The 18,686-nt window shown below is 26.7% G+C and overlaps 1 protein-coding gene across 1 annotated transcript in view; it reads right to left on the reverse strand.

Moving 5' to 3' along the window:
* LOC136075284 (solute carrier family 2, facilitated glucose transporter member 8-like) overlaps nt 1-13,503 on the reverse strand; it is a 47,951-nt gene extending 34,448 nt beyond the window's left edge. The window contains exon 1 of the mRNA XM_065787909.1: nt 13,249-13,503. Within this exon, the coding sequence (XP_065643981.1) occupies nt 13,249-13,464 (216 nt within the window). The 5' untranslated portion in view covers nt 13,465-13,503. The remainder of the gene's footprint in view (nt 1-13,248) is intronic.
* Between the last annotated feature and the right edge of the window lie 5,183 nt (nt 13,504-18,686).

Here is an 18,686-nt window from a genome sequence, read left to right on the forward strand (position 1 = left end):
TCTAAAGTATAAGAGATTTATTTAAACAAATAAAAACGTCAAATGTAACAAGAGTATCATCAGCAATGTTGAAGAAGTTGACTGCCAGTGATTTAGTAAAAACTGCAATAAGTGCTGCTAAATCAGCAGAAAAAAAAACTTTAAACATCAGCGATAGAAGCTGCTAGAAATGCTGCAGTTGAAAAAGGAAAATAAATAATTGATAAAGCATCTTCAAAAATAGTTTCACAACCTGTTACTAATAAAAAAATTGATGAAATAATTTAAAACTTGGTTTGATCTATAGATCTGATTAATGATCGATCTAAAAGATCTAAAAAAAATAATGTAGATGATATAACAACAAATATAAATAAAATGATGATGGGTTCTGCAATAATATCAATAAAAAAATATCAAATGAAAATACTATGAGAATAGAAGATCAAGTTAAAAAAGGACGCAGTCTTTGACTTGCGTAGACTTAAGTAGACTTCATTAGACTTGCGAAATTGTTATCGGACAAATCCTAATTTCATTATTTGAGCATAATAATTAGCTTTAAAGTAAAAACGTTCTATAAAATATAAACTTTTTTATTTGAAACACAATTATTTAAAATGAGGTTAAATTCAGCTGAACGAGAATCTTTTTGAAAACGACTAAAAATGTTTTTTGTAAATAAACCTAATATTAAAAAAAAAAAATCATAAATCATTTTGAAAAGGAAAGATTTGCTCAAAGTACAATATATGATAACCTAAAAAGACTTGAAACTGTTCAATCGTTTTCTGATAGAAAGCACCCTGGTTGTCTGACATCCTGGACTAGAGAAAAGAAAGCCGAATTAACGAGACTTGTCAACAATTGAAAAGTGGTCAGTCAGAGAAAAATAGGTAATAAATTTGGTGTAAATCAATCGACAATTGGTCGTCAGTTAAAAAAAATCAATAATAAATATAGAAAACGTGAAAAGATTCCAAAATACACTATAGAACAACAAATAAAGGCAAAGAAAAGAAGCAGGAAACTAGTTAACCAACTCTATAACAAATCGCTTCTATTCATCGATGATCAATCACACAAAATCGCTTCTATTCATCGATGACGAAAAATACTTTTGTTTTGCAGGGAACAACATGCCTGGAAATTCTGGATACTACACAAACAACAAAAAGACATGCCCAGAAAGTGTTCGTTTTATAGGAAAAGAAAAATTTCCAAAAAAATTACTAATGTGGATAGCCATATCTGACCGTGATATGTCCGAGCCATTGTTTCACACTTCGAAGGCTGTAGCGATCAATTCACCAATCTATATTAATGAATGTTTAGAAAAACGACTTCTTCCATTTATTCACAAGTATCATGGAGACTTTAACTATTTATTTTGGCCAGATTTAGCAAGTTCTCATTATTCTAAAGATTCTCTAAATTGGATGGACCAATATGTCTATTACGTTGATAAAGAATCCAATCCCCCAAATGTGCCTCAAGCACGACCAATTGAAAATTTTTGGGGACATTTGGCACAGAAGGTTTACGAGGGAGATTGCTTCAACAGAGCATGTTTTGATTGATCACATTAAACTAAAACTACAAGAAATTAATTTAAACTTTTTACAGCCGCATATGAAAGGCGTCAGAGCAAAATTGAGATCAATTGCAAATGATGGTGTTTTTTCGTATATAAAATATAATATATTTTTATTAAATATATTTTATTGCATATAAAAAAACAAAATGACAATATCTGAATTATTAAATTTTACAGAAATGCCAACTCTGGATAATGGAATTAAATTGCATGAATATGACCCAGAATAATAATGGAAATGAATTCCATGAATATGAGCCAGCTGCTTGTACTAATCTAAATAGTCTTATAGAAATAAGAATCGACGTTCTGACACAAGATATCTACACACTTTCATCTGAAGCTTATCTCTTATTTGAAGGACAACTTGTTAAATTTGCTGATGGAACAGCTTATGCTAATACAGATGCAGTGACGCTGACAAATAATGGTATTATGCATTTATTTAGTCAAATATCATACCAATTATCAAACCAAAATGTAGAAACTATTAATAACCCAGATAAAACAACTGCAATGTTAGGAATTATTAAATGCCCAAACGACTTTCAATTAGCACAAGTACTAAATAAATTGTGGTATAAAGATACTGAAACAACAGCAGTACTTACTGATAACTCAGGGTTTGCATTAAGACAAGCATACATAATTCAGAAACCAACTACAAAAGGAACATTTTCATTTTGCATAACTTTAAGGCATATTTTTGGATACTGTGATGATTTCGAGCAAAAAGTTATTTTTGGATCTAAACATACAATAACTCTTGTAAGAAAAACTGATAATGACGCAATTATTAAACTTTTTACTTCAGCTGATGCAAAAGTTAATCTTAATAAAATATCATTGTTTATACAACATGTGCTACCAGCAGATGCAGAAAAGTTTAAACTTTTTAATCAAGTTGCATCAAAAACAAATATTCCAGTATACTATTGTCAGCGTTAGTGTGATACTATCTGTTCAACAATCTACTAGATTTTCTTGGGACGTGTGCACAAGGATAGGTACTGAAAGACCAAGATACATTAATGTTGCATTTCAAACAAATAAAAGTGAAGACCAAAATGCTAATCCTACAATATTCGATCATTGTGGCTTGACAAATATCTACATTTCTCTTAATTCTGAAATATATCCTGCTTTTGATTATAATTTAACATTCCCAAATCAGTAATTTTCAAGAGCTGATAGAGATGCAGCTGTTTTTAATGAAAATTTTTACAAAATGAATGAATTGATCACACAGAGCAATATAACTCCTTCTGACTATAAAGATTTATACGCAATTTTTGTTTTTGATGTTATTAAACAATTAAAAAAATTATTATCAGGTTTGGTACAAATAAAAGTTACAGCAACATTTAATACAACTGTTCCAGTAGGTACTGAAGTATTTGCAGTTACAATATCTGATAAAATGTTACAACTGCAATCAGACGGAAAAAAATTTTATTCTCTTTATTAAACTTTTTGAAAATTAATTAAATTTTTTTTCTTTATATATTAAAAGAATGAAATACACAAAGAAAAATTTAAAAAATCTATTAGAAGAAAATAACATTTCAAAAAGTAAAAGAAGTAAATGATAAAAGACCAGTTGGCAGACCTAGAATACATCCAGCGAAAGAAACAAATGACAGAAAAACAATCAAGCCTGGAATACATCGTGAAAAACAAGAAAAAAAAAGGAAAAAGTTCCAAAATATAAAAGATTAAGAACAATTATAAAAAAACCAGTCACTGTTAAATTAAAAAACATGGAAACTGGAGAAAATAAAATATATAAATCATTATATAATGCTCTGCGTGAAACTAAACATGGATGGAGATATCTTCACTTACGTGATGGAAAAGTTGATAATGGATTTAAGATTGAAATATTAAAATGTCATAGAATACGATATAACTATAGAAATATCTAACGATTATATATCTTTTACAAATAAATCAGTTAAAATTGAAAAAGATGGTGAGTTTAAAATAGAAAGAGAATATAAAACCTTCTAATAGAATTAGAGGTTGGAAACGTATAGAATGTGTATAATAAATAAAAATATCCTTAATAATAAAAAAACAATAAATAAAAATATATTTAATAAATAAAATCTTGTCATATAAAAAATGGAAAATATACTAGATGAGCCTATTCCAGATATGGCATCTTCGGAAATTTTAACTCCTACACTTTTCATATATAGAACATTGACAATTACAAAAGATCAGAAGATTTCAAAATATAAAAATATTAATTATTATTGTAGAATACGAGCATTTGGATATATTTAAAAATCAGAAAAAATATGACAAGATTTAAAAAAAAAAAATTATTTAAAGAAAATGAAAATTAAAAAAATTTCTTGTTATATAAAAAATGGAAAATAAAAATATCAGGAATTGAAACAAATTGCACAAGAGCGAAAAATTAAACATTAATGTAGAATGAGAAAAAGTGAATTATAAGAAACGTTAGCGCACACACCTGTTGAGCACACACCTGTTGTGCAAACACAGATGATGATAAGGAGTCAGTAAAACAACTTATTGAAAACTAACCAGTGTACTACAGCAGGCTGGCTAAAAACTAAATTTTATTCTATTGCAGATTGGATAGTGTCACACATACCCGATCCAATTTAGAATACAGTCAATCAAAAAGTCAACTCATTAAAAAATGTATACAATAACTTAGTTATAAATAAAGTTGAACCTGAAAATAAAGTTGAACCTGAAAATAAAGTTAAAGAAATAAATACAATAAAATTTAAATTAAATCAATCATCTAATAAAAATGTGACAAAACAAATTAAAGCTAAATGAATAGAAAGTTACAATGCTTTATCATTATTAAATGCTGCTAAAAAAAGTGCAAATAAAATAATAAATAAAAATAGAAATTCAAAGGTTTATATTTAGCTCTAACTTGTGTAATGGAGCGTACTTCTATTCTAACAGGAGGAAATATAATCAAATTTGTTATATTTAGAACTAATAAACCAGTTGTATTAGAATCAACAGATTTGAATGAATTATAGAAAGTGCTGAGCATAAAATTTTGGAATCATTATCAACTTTTCAACAGTTAGGATCAGGTTGGAGATTTGTTTCTGTTGAAAAGATGGAAATAAATGTTATCAAGTAAAATCCTAATAAAGCCAAATCATATATTCCACTTAATAAAAACTTAGCAACTGAAAAAGCAACAAATAATATGAAAAATATTATTAAAAGATAATCAATGTTTTAAGTACTGTGTTGCAAGAGCATTTAATCCTAAAGATAAAAGTCCTGAAAGAATAGATAATGATCTTAAAAATCTAGCAGAAAAAATAAACTGGGATAAAATTGAATTTCCAATTTCATTAAACCAAATTGAACAATTTCATTAAACAACTTGAGAATAATAATCAAGATATCAGTGTTAATGTATTTGATTATGAAAATTCAGAAGTTAATATTTTGCGTGTGTCAAAGAATAGCTAATCGTAAACATTTAATAGATTTACTATTAATCTCAAATGGTGAAACTAATCACTATTGTTTAATAAAAACGTTGAGGAAACTTCTATCTTTGCAATCATCTGGACACCTTAGTAAAGTGTATTATTGTAGGAATTGTTTACTTGGGTTTAATTCTGAAGAATCATTATCTAATCATAAAACGTATTGTGAAACACATGATTTAGTATGCATTCAACTTCCACCACCAAATTCGACAATGTAATTTATTAATCACAATAAATCAATGAGAGTTCCGTTTGTAGCATATGCTGACTTCGAAAATTTTTATCAAACCAATCGACACTTGTGAACTTAAATCCGAATGAATCTTATACTAAACAATTTCAAAAACAAATTCCAAGTTCATTCTGTTGTTATATCAAATGTTTTGACGAAAGTATTTATCAAAGTAGTCCAGTCACATTTACTTCAATAATGAAACTAATGTTGTGCAAATTTTTGTTGATAGCTTAGAAAAAGATATTAGGAAAATTCATAACAAGATTAAATTTTCAAAAAAGATGATATTTACTGATGAAAACAAACATGATTTTAATGCAGCAATATCATGTCACATTTGTGGGAAAGATCTTGAAAATTATCTGGTTATGATTCTCACTTATTTATAAAGAAATAAGGAAAGGAGGAAAGGAGGAAAGTTGATTTGTATACCAAACAATGAAGAAAAAAATATTAGCTTTTCTAGAGAAATAAAAGTTGGTGAGTATATTAAAGATGGGGAAAGAATGTCGAAGTTAAACATGAACTTCGTTTCTTAGATAGTTAAAGATTTATGTCTAATAGTTTAGATGCTTTATGAAAGAATTTAGCAAAAGACCAGTGCAAAAATATTGGAAAAATTTATTTAGGTAAAAAATTAGATTTTTTACTAAAAAAAGGTGTATACCCATACGATTGGGCTGATTCAATGAATAGATTTAATGAGACACAATTACCGCTAAAAGAATCATCCTTTTCTCGATGAAATAGTGAAGGAATAAGTGATAATGATTACTCGCATGCGCAAATGTGTGGAAAGAGTTTAATTGTAAAACATATAGAGATAATCATGATTTGTACAATGTTTCAGATGTGTTGTTATTCGCTAATGCACTTGAAAATTTCAGAGATTTTTGTATTAGAAATTATGATTTAGATCCCTGCTTATCTATAGTACTAAGCAGGATCTAAATCATAATTTCTAGCACCAGGATTAGCTTGGGATGCGGCATTGAAGATGACAGAAATAGAATTAGAATTGCTGATTGATTACGATATATTACTTATGATAAAGAAATGTATAAGAGGTGGAATTAGTATGATATCTAATAGATTTGGAACTTCTAATAATAACTACGTGGGTGATACATATGATCAAAGCAAACCATCAACCTATATACAGCCTCTAGATGCTAATAACTTATACGGATGGGCGATGAGTAAACCGCTTCCAACACATGATTTTAAATGGATGAATGAAAACGAGTTAACAAACTGGAAATCACCTCCATATATACTAGAAATAGATTTAGATTATCCTGAATATCTACATGATGAACATAATGATTATCTGCTCGCACCAGAAAGAATAACCATTGATCGTGTTGAAAAATTAGTTCCTAATTTAATTAGTAAGAAAAATTATGTCATTTATTATGAAAATCTTAAATTTTATGAAAGATTAGGATTAAAGATTACTAAAATTCATTGTGGAGTAAAGTTTCAAGAAGAAGCGTAAGTTAATACATTAAAAACTTTGAAAGTAGAACAATATTTGATGAAAACTTAATAGCAATACATATGAAAAGAACAAAATTAAAATATACTAAATCAAATTACTTAGGAATGTGTATATTTCACTATGATTACATAAAGAATAAATATGCTGATAGAGCAAAACTATTATTTACAGATACAGATTCTTTAGCATATGAAATTAAAACAAAAGACTTTTATGCCGATACTGCTAATGATGTTGAAAGCAAATTTGATACAAATGATTTTAATAAGAATCATCCTTCGATTAATAAGGTAGGTTTTAAAGTTGGAGCTAATAATAAAGTATCAGGAATGTTTAAAATGTTGCAAAAGGAGCACAAATTGAAGAATTTGTAGGACTTAAATCCAAGTTGTATTCATTCACAATGAACGGAGAAAGAAAGAAAAAATGTAAGGGAGTTAAGAAAAATGTTGTTAAAAAAGGAATCACTCATGAAGATTACAAAGATTGTTTATTAAATTAAAGAGAACATAATAGGAGAATGTTGAGGAGCAAAAAACGTCAATGTCTTATATTTGTCAATGTTGTTTACAAAAATAAGTTTAGAAGCTTTACTTGAAGAAGACTAAATAAATAAAGCTATTAAAAAATGCAATTTTTGAATTTTATTAAAGGATGAAAAACTTTAACTATTTTTTCAGCTATTCGAATACAAACTACAATTTTTTCTTCATTTTTTATAATAAAATTTTAAAAAGACAAGAGCTTTAAGTGACTTGTCGGACAAAAATTTGTGCAAACTGAAAAAACACACTCAACGTCAGTTGATGTTGGTTTAATACTTAAAAGTGCATTGAATAATTTTTGAAGGTTTTTTGTACGTTATCCAGTGTTCTTATAAAGAGTGAGTTCCAATTTTAACCATTTGAAGTCTGATCCAGTTTTTGTTGTTGTAGGTTCTTTACGAAGAAGCAAGTTTAATTTGTCGTTTAGTGATAGACTAACATTTTCAGATTCGAATTGTATCGACTCATCTATTTCAGTTTCTTCATCAAATCCAAACAATCGAGAAGCAAGACGACCGGCAAATATCAATGTTGCTTTTGTTGGAGTGTTTGAAGGATCTTTTAAACTCTTTAAAAAATTAACAACATCATTGTTCAATCTTTCATCAGTACGGATTTTCAAGTTATTTTACAATTCTTCACTGATTTTGCTGTTGATCATTGACAATTTTTTAAACATAAACTCCAAAATTATTTCAGCACTTGCTAATGTTGCATCTTCCTGACTTAAACGTTGAACTGCAGGTTTTATCGGTTCCATAGCATCATAAAGATTACAAAGAGCAATAAAATCAATTAAATCCAAAATCCATAAGCATTGTTATTATATTCTTAAATCAAATTAAAATGATTTAATACGTACTGTTAAATGTGTTACTTTTAAAAACACCCAAGATTTTACTTTCTTCTCTTTGAAAAACGCAAGGAAAAACGCTAACTTATCACCAATAGGTAATATTTTTTAAACATGAAAAAGTCGTTAAAAACAGTAAAAACAGTTCTGAAAAAACAGCTGTTTACTGTTTTTCATTTTTGATTAAAAAACAGCTGTTTTACTGTTACTGTTAAACAGTAATGAAAAACCCTAATCATAAACTTATCAATGTTGAAGGAATAATTTTACCAAATGAACCACTAACAAATTTTCAATTCATCAAAGCAGCAAAAAAATCAAAAATAAAACATTTAAAGGTGAATTTATAAGAGATAAATTACCTAAAAATACACAGAAAAAAGAATGTGGAATATTAAATACAGGAGATTCAAGTACGCCAGGATTTCTCTGAATTTGCTGGTACAAAGTGGGAGGGAAAAAACTAAGTTTTGACTCTTATGAACTACCACCACCACTTGAAGTTGTTAATTATTTAAAAAGTCCTGTTTATTATAATAGTGATAGAGTTCAATGTGGAAATACCTCATTCTGTGGACTCTTGTATTTATATGTTTTAAAAAAACTAGATGAAGAATATGATTTTCAGAATATTATTAATAATCTATAAACTTTTTTTTTAAATCTATGGTAATTTGTTTTTAAAAATCTATGGTAATTTTTTTTGTAAATATAGTTAAAAAAATTGTCTTTATATATATAAAATGCCTGTTGATAAATTCGGACGAGACACAAATTCATCTGTAGCTGTAGATGGTTTAACATTATCTCAAGCTACTAACTTGTTCATTAGGAGAAATGGACAGAACAACTAACTAGTAATATTAATATGAATTATTATAATTTAATAAATGTAGCAGAACCTACTAGCTCACATGATGCAACTACAAAAAATTATGTTGATAACACAACACTTAGTTATAATGAATTAAGAATAATACCAAATTCAAGTTTAACGTGCCTTGGATTAAAAGCTTGTTCCACTAACTACAGGTCCTGATGCAACAACAATTTTTGTTCAACCTGCTGGTCCTGGTATTCTCAGTAAACTATGGCTAGCATTTGAAGGGCTTGATACTAATCATAATGTACCAGGTACTACTAGTCTAGTAATTTGATTATACAATAAAACTAGTCAATAAATAAAATATACTTCAATCATTGTCATCTATTAAATTATACCCAGAAACATTTAGATTTACAACCACAATTTATGTTGAAGAATAAATATAATTAGATGCTCCATATGTTGCTGGTCAAGGTGTTTATCTTAAATATATCAGAATGCATATTATTCGCATATATGGAAATTGGTGGGAATCTAGAGTACCCATGTATGATGCATACAATTCTCAAGTAAATATTAACTCTGTTATACAATCATGGACACTATATAACAGAAATAGTTACACAGTATTTCAAGGATTTGATGTGAATAGTGTATGTATATACTGCTCATCTGGTTTAGAAGACTTTTATCTTTTTTCGTGGAACGGTGCTAATATTAAAACATTTAATAATGAGTCATCTGGACTATTGTATTAATCAAAAGATACAATTGATTCTACAACTACTATCTCATTTTAAAGAAATTTTACTGATACATGCCTAGTGTTCCTACTGAAAGGAGATTGTACTTATATTAAATTCTGGGGATGCAGAAGAAGGACATTCTGGAAGTCTTACTGTAATAGAACGTGCTTTTTTTATGCTTAGATTTCACCTTAAAAATTATTATTTCTTAATTGAAATAATAATTTAATTAACACAATATCATGCCAGTTGAAGAGCCCATAATATACATGTTGAAAATGTTGGAGATGTATCATACATTCTAGCTCACACACTTTTTTTGAAAATGCACTTTTTTTATGAGCTAGAATCTGTATTTCCTACTACTATTTATAATAGAACTTTTTATTTTGTATTATACCAACAATGTTTTTAGTTAGTAGAAAATTATTTTTAAAATAATTTTTCTGAATATTTTATTAGGAATAGTATATAAAAACGGTGACTTGAAAATCAACAACTAACTTAGCTCTAACTTTTTTGTAATATGGCATTGTATCAAGTGCTGGTATTCTTTACAATTAGTATCACTTGGGTGTTTTCTTTTCCAAATTCAAACTACATTTAAAATAACTTACGATAAAATAAGTAACATTTTCAAACTAAACACAAAATTTTTAAATAGAAAAAGTTGAACAATTAGCATATAATCAATACACTATTCGGACATTCAACACAAAATCATAATTGATCAATTATTGTTATTACTATTGTTATTGCAAGTCTTCCCCACGCTCACTCACAAGATGGAGGTAGCAGGAAGACTAGTTAATTCAGGGGCAAATCGAAAAAAAAAATGAAACATTGCAATCAAAGTAGCTTTTTTATTTATTTATAATTAATATTTAAACGAAGGTTTTTTAGGATTTTGGGGTCCCTAATGACATAATCGGAAAAAAAAAAATGAAACATTGCAATAAAGTAGCTTTTTTAATTACTTATAATTAATACTTAAATAAAGGTTTTTAGGATTTGGGGTCCCTAATGACAGGTTTTGTGGAATAGGGATGGAGGTCTTCTATCCTTAAGTAATGCTTCTACCCATAATTAAAATTTGCACTAATATTTATAAGTAATATAATAGTAGTTAAAAAATGCTGCAGGGGATAATTCTTTTCAAACTTTGCTTATCTTAGTTTCAGTTTTTTTTATAACTTATATAAAAGTCAGGGAGAGTATTTGTATTTTAAAAAAAGTTATTTATACTCCACCCTACTGTTTATGTTCTACTTTAAAGCACATTGAAAAAACGTTGGTCCAGTCGACAACTTTATTTAAATCGATTTGTAATTTTGGAAGTCAAGAGGCTCTTTGATAATTGTATTAAATTTGCTGTCATCAGCTTAAGGTTTGTAGCAATGGTTAAGTGAATGAGTCATATTGTTAATTAAGATGTAAAACAAAAGTGGTCCTACACATTGGCCTTAAGGTACATCACTAATTATCTTTAGCCAACCAATATTAAATTTCTAAGAACAACTCAGTCCTTTTGATTGTAGAGCGTTTACACATTGGCTATGTTATGGTTTTGACAAAATACATATATTCGTGCTTAAATTTTTGAAGGAGTGGCGAATGACTAGTCTTATCAAACACTTTGCCAAAGTTAAGCAAAACTATGACAACATTAAACGCTACTTCATAGCATAGCAATTAAACAAAATTCTTCATTAAAAATATAAAACATTATTAGTGTTGAAGCCATCTTGGCTTGATTCAAATAAAAAAGCAAGCAATTTTGAAGTTTTTTTTTATGAAATGACGGGAAAAGTATTCTTATTTAAAAGAATTGACAACTCTACTGGATTAGTGGTAATATTTGTTTGATTTTTATATGAAAGGTATAACATAAAGAAATAATAAAATATTTTTCAATGATAAACTAAAAAAAAACTGTAATATAATAATCATATTAAATAATAGAAATATAGCAATTAGATTGATTTTTACATTAATAAAGTTAATAACCCAAATAAACAACAATTTAGGCCAGCGTTGAAACAGTTTTAGCCCAAGTGTTACTATGCTGGTTTGAGGTTGTCCAAGCAAAGTGTACTGCTTAAGCAAATATTTTATAAAGTTAAGAGAAATAATTCACAAAAATTTAGCATATTTTAGCTATATCTCCGAAAACGTCTTTTTTAAATTTCCCCAACTAGTGCTATTTGACAAAATTTATAAAAAGTTACACGCAAAGAATATTAGAACCAAAAAAATGGTATTTTTTTCAAAGCAAAATTAATAAACTTTACCATATAAAGTAACGTTAACGATATATAAACAAAGCAAATGGTGTTCTAAGATATATTATTTATTTTTCAAATTACTAAGATTTTACATTATATTCCAGATTTAATATCAGATTATATGTTTAATGGAAATTTTTCTTGCTAAAAAAAAAAAAACTTCTTTCAGATACAGGTACTTTTATTATTCTACACATCCTTTTAAACGGACGATGTTGATGTTGATGTTGGAGCAGGTTTTACCACCCAGGACAAAAAATTTTATAGAATTTCTATAAACTTTTGGAACATATGGTCTATAGAAATTCTATAGAATTCTATAGAGTTTCTATAAAACCTCTGTTAATTTCTATAGAAATTCCAATAGAACTTTTTTTTTACTTTTTATTTTATAGAAAAAAAGTTTTATAGCAATTTCTACAGAAATTAATAGACATTCTATAGAAATTCTATAGAATTCTATAGAATTCCTATAGACCATATGTTCCAAAAGTTTATAAAAATTCCATTTAACTTTTTTCTCTGGGTAACTTCAAATGTTTCAAAAATTATAAAGAATTTCGCTTTTTCCTCCTTTGTTGAATGTTTTCATAACAAAAATCTTTAGATCCTCAAATAAAAATGTGTTATCCTTCATATTTGTATTAATGGAAAAACACATTTTTTTTTCATTTTTCAAATATAAAAGTGTCACAAGTATGTTGATAATAAATATACAAGATAATTTGATTGGTGCAATCAAACTATCTCTTCTATTTTGGTATCTATAGTTTTTGGTTTAATTTTAGTGATAACAGCATTTTTTTGTATATATTTAGAACATTTTTAAAAGAATATTTTACTAATTGTACAAGTCTTAGTCTATGGCTTTGTTTTTACTTAGGCAATGGCTTTGTGTTTACTTAGGCAATGGCTTTGTTCTTGCTTAACCAATGGCTTTGTTTTTACTTAGCCAATGGCTTTGTTTTTAAAATCTATAAATATCTACATTATGTCCTGAAGATATCTTAAATCATATTTAAGCATGATTTAAGAATCAATGTGTTTGGCAAGACAAAACATTTTTATTTTATAAAAATAACAAATTTAATATTTTACTAATTTTTAGTCTCTTGCGTTTTGTTACAGCCAAAAATAATAATTAGTTCTTTACTGAATAATATAAAAAAACTTACATGACCTGCGGTATACCACCTTTCATTAACTAGCTTTAATGGATTCGGAAAATGTAAAACAAAGCCAAATGAGACAGATAACAAAGATGCAATGAAAACAGCAAACACAGTAGTTGTTGTTCTTTCTGTTTCTTTTTGACGAGATACGAAACTCTCATTTTCTAACGGTTCAATCATAATCATTTTTTGATCACAAGTTAGTATATAACATTTCATAAATTTAATAATAGAGTCCACATATTAACGTAAAAGTTATAAAATAAGCTTTGATATATTTCAACCAACTTATTAACAACTTTTGTTTTTAAATGCTTTTTTGTTGTTTGTTTTGCTCTCCTGCTGGGAGAGCAAAACAAACAATGATGTGTTTTTACACTTGAGTTTTTTTGTGTTCAGGTTAAATGAATTTAGTTACAATCTTAGCTTTAAAAAAAAGCACCTTCAAATATAAACCTGATTTTGAAATATCTACATTTTAATAGAGAAATGCAATAACTGGATTTCTTAAATTTTAATGTTGGAGTGAATATTGCTCATTTGTTTAAATAAACGAATACCGCAAAAAAGGTATTGTTGAAAAAAACATAAATAGAAAGCTCTAAATTGTTTTTTATGAAGATACTCAGCAAACTTTTGTATTTGCTATCTTACTTTTATTAGATTATTTTTTTATTTGAAGAGTAAATTGTTTTTTGTTTTTTTAATTATTAAACTTTTTTAATTTTTTTTAAATATTTGGCTTCTTTAATGTTCCTTAATTTAGACTTTTTTTTTTTTGTTATGTCCTTCGGACTGTATTTTGTTCTTAACTATACACTATTTATATTTAAAAAAAAAAATTTTATTTTGTTAAGTATTAAACCTATTATTTTTTTTAACCTAGTTTAGTTTTCTTTAATCAATGTGATTTACATTAATAGTTTTTTTTGATCAATTTGATATACATTAACAGTTGTCTTTAATCAATTTGATTTATATTAGGCAAGTTTAAACCTTGAGTTTGATGGTTTTAGTTGCCTTAAATAAAACTCAGTTTTTTTTAAGACAACTAAGGTTTTGTAGTATCAGATATCACATTGTCTCAAAAATGCATGCTATGCAATTGCTTTCTGTGCAATTTATATGCGTAATAGGTTCAAGACACTTTTGAACCAAATAAATGTTCGAATTTGATTGCAGCCATGTTTGTTGGTTTTACTTTTTTGAAATATGAATATTGAATGAGCAAAAATTTCTAATTGGTTTGAAACAAACAAGCTTTCACTAAGTGTTGAAAAAAAAATAGACCCTCTTTTATCTAACTTAAGTTAGATAAAGTACTTTTAAATAAAGAACTTTTAAACGAATTACTTCTAAAACGAAGCTACTACTTTACAATATATCTTTGCTATCTATAATATCTATATTCAATTGAAAGTATAAATAGGGGCTCTATGAAAAGATTGCAATAATGTAATGTCATCTTTATCTCCTTTGAGCCCCTGTCTGTTTAACACTTTAATTTATGAAGATCATTGTAAATAGAAAAGTTTACATCTTATATTGTTTATACAAAAACGGTGCTTTTTGACAAGAATTTACTCTCTTCTTCGTTCTACAGACATTCTACGGTTTTTCTTTCTTGTATATATGTATGTTGATTATTTTTGTTAACAGCAAAATAAATGCAAAAAAAAAAAAAAAATTTATCGATAAATTTAAATAAAAAGAGTAACAAGTACATTTTTTTTATTGCCATTAAAAAAAATAAAAAAAAAAGCAAAAACCCATATTCGGAAATGTCAAATTCATTTCTTGATAACGATGCTGAAAGTATATGAATACTGTATAATGCTAGAAGAGCTTTAAGCAAATGTAGCCTAACTCAGTTAGTTTTTACGTTTTTATCCATTGCCAGTTAAACTATGCAAACATTGCTTTGTGTAATCCCAGAAAAAGCCAACTGGTTCTTTTATCTTTTTATTTTTTTATTTTTTATATTAAAGAAAGATATAAATGAAAACTGATAATAAGTTTCTTTTATTTGAAATTAATGAAAAAACTCTTTTAATGTTTCAATTATGCTATGGTTTTTTTATGTTCAAAGTATTTTCTAACTAGTATGTTAAAATTTCCGACATATTTCTAATTCCGGGAAACCGGAAATTTAAAAATAATTTCTCGTTTTCCCAAAAATAAAACAAATATATAAACACGAAACTAACTTTTAAAAAGAAAACGACATTCATTTTTAAAATGTCATTTTATTTCAAATAACCATATTTGCATATGAATGCATTAGGGAAAATGATTTTAAAATTTTTTGATTCCTCTTTGGATTCTAGTTCTTGACGGGTCCTAATATTAATATTGTTATTAATCTTAATATTGTTAGAATTTTATCAAAAGAAAAAGAATAGTGTGCTGATTTTGAAAATAATACTTGTTTTTATTTAAAAATAAAGAAATAAAAAAGATTCATTTTTATTTAAAAAACATCGTTTTTAACAAAACGGGAATATATTTTTGCAAGTATTTCTTTTATAAAAATATTATATTTAATAAAATTATTATTTATAAAAAAAATTTTTCTGCTTTTCTTGAGTCCAATGTTGATATTGTTTAGAAAACAAAAACTCAAAAATATTAGGACCTGTCAAGAATTTAGAATCCAAAAAGGAACCTTAAGCTCTCATCAAAATCTGGAAAAAAATTTTCTTTTAATTAATAAACATCAATTCGCGTCTTGGGATTATTTATTTTCAAAGTTTTATGATTTTTGCTATCAAAATCGCTCATTGATAAAAATAATTTTACTTTAACAAAACATATTTTGAGCTTATTTGTTTAGGAAATAACTTTTTCAAATTGTGAGGCAGTCTCGAGTTAAGTTACTAAATGATAATATTTGTTTTGAGCAAAAATTAGACGACAATGTTTTTTATTGAGGTTCTTTATTTAGGTTGGTTGTATGCAAGTTAGGGCATCAAGCAGCTTTTTAAAAGTATTAGTAATATTTCTAGTATTCTCATACATTTAAAATTCTTTTTTGAGGTCTTTTTTAAAATCTTTAGTTATAACACACTTTTTAGGTTTATATGCTGCACTTATAGATATTGCCATTTTCTCTTAAATATTTGTAACTTCTAAGCAATTATTCTCTTAAGAGGATTCACTTTCAATTCAATATCGATTTCTTTGCTAAAAAATTTATTAAATAAGTCATTCGCAAAAATCTATCAAATAAGTTGCTAAAAAATTTATTAAATAACTCATTCGCAAAACAAGTAGTTGCAGCTTTTGATGATGATAGATATATTTGCATACAACTGCTGCTCAGAAGCAGCAGTTGTATGCAAATCGCGCGTTTGAAGGTATTTAATCAATTGAATATTTCAATTTCAAAAGATTTTGTATTAATAACCATAATGGGCGTAAAACTACTACGCGGATTAGAAAACCAAATAAATATTAAAAAAACTATAAAAATAGAATGAAATAACATTACAGTTAGCGAAAATAAATCTCAAATTTAGAAAATTTCTTTTTTATTTTGAAGCTTAAACGAACTTAATGACTTTGCCACACATTTATATCCTTTTAGATAAATATTCCACATATTTTATTTCAAACTGCTCATTAAGGTTCTCAGAGATTATTGTTGAATCCAATTATAAAGTTTAAATGCTGATAGATATTTATTTCAAAAATGTCCATCATATTCATATCATTCATTATAGATTAAGCGTGTTTACGCTTATTTTTAGAGTAAATGATTCTGCACGCATGTTTTTGCAAGCAACAAATTTAAGTTTTGCAGTTTTTAGTTGCGTACTAGCCCATGATATAATTGCATAACGGATAAAGCAATAAATTAATCCAAATATATTAGTTGAGACTTTGTTTATTAATACGCGAACGAACTCGACACATCATACCAATTATATTGGTGATCTTAGATTGAATTTATCTTATTTAATGAATCCAGGATAACTTCTTTTCAATAAAAACTCCTAAGAATATTATACTGGCTTGTTTTTTAATTAATTTATCAGTTAAGATAAGATCTGGCAACTTAGGAGGAAGGTTTTCTTCTCTTTTTTTGTGGAATAATACGTTGTTTAATTTCTCTTACTTAAATTTTTTAGCCCTAAACCAATTCTTTACTTTATTTAGTTCAGTATTAATGTCTGCATATAATTTCCTAATATCGTTGTTAGAAAAAATAGATTTGTATCATAAGCAAACATGACTGAATTTATTTTTGAATACGCATTGCAAAAATCAGTTATAAAAATTAAAAAACAGGAGTTGTCCAAAGATAGGCCCTTTGGGTGTTCCACATAAAACATTTAATACTCTAGATTTTATATTACATGCCTATTGTTTTAATTGGTAAGATAACTTTTAATCCAATTGTAAGTTTTATTGATTATACCATAGTGTATCAAATACTATTTATAAAATTTCTAAAGTAAATTTGTTTTGTTTAAAACCATTAGTTATTTAATTAACTTTTTAAATGATTGCATGCTCAGTGGAGAGATCTTTTTAAAATGCAAGCTGGTTTTGGTAAAACAATTTGTTTTTAGTGAAAAGATTATAGATTCTGTTATAAATTATCTTGTTTAAAAAGTTTTGAAAATACAGAAATTGATATAGTTAATGATCATAATTGTACATGTTATCGCTATTAAATGAACTAACAAAGCTTAAAAAAAAAAAAAACAAAGGGATAAAATAATATAAAGGTTTTAATATTATTACTAGACTAAATTGATTTTAAGTCTATTTGTAGGAATTCATTATCGATTAAATTGAGTGTTCCCAAATTTTAGGTTTAAATTGTTTCCAGTCTCCGAACGTCGCAATTTTTTCTAGAACGTTATTATTTTGCACTAGTATGATAATTACAAAATTTTATGAAAGCGTTGTTTCTGATAGTTATCTATCTTAAACCCTAAAAACTCTAAACCATCTTGTTTAACTCGCTTTTATTTTTTTAGATATCGACAGAGTATTTTAAAAATCTAGATCATAACAGAATCAGGTACGGTCGTTTCGAAAAATATAATCCGTTAATATTACCACTAGGGTGTGATATGAATAAAATGAATTTTTAAAATTCAAACTAATTATTTTATTTTTAAAATTTTCATGGGTCTTGATGTATTTAACTACTTTTTGGTTCCTTCCGAACAAAAGAATGGAAAAATATGGCATAAAAAAATCAAACTATAAAATGGTATGCTAACTATCTAGACAACAGTTATATTGCATATATTTTGCAGACGACATCATCTTTTTTTTTTCTTCATGCTCAATCAGTAACATTTTTATAACTTAGAACTTGTTAAACTTAACACATGGAAAAAACAATGATGAACTAAGTGCCATTAAATTTAAACAAATCTAAATACATATTATTTCACTCCAACAAAAAAAAGCCAAACCATCAA

The sequence above is a fragment of the Hydra vulgaris genome, chromosome 01 (assembly GCF_038396675.1).
Source record: "Hydra vulgaris chromosome 01, alternate assembly HydraT2T_AEP".
Lineage (NCBI taxonomy): Eukaryota > Metazoa > Cnidaria > Hydrozoa > Anthoathecata > Hydridae > Hydra > Hydra vulgaris.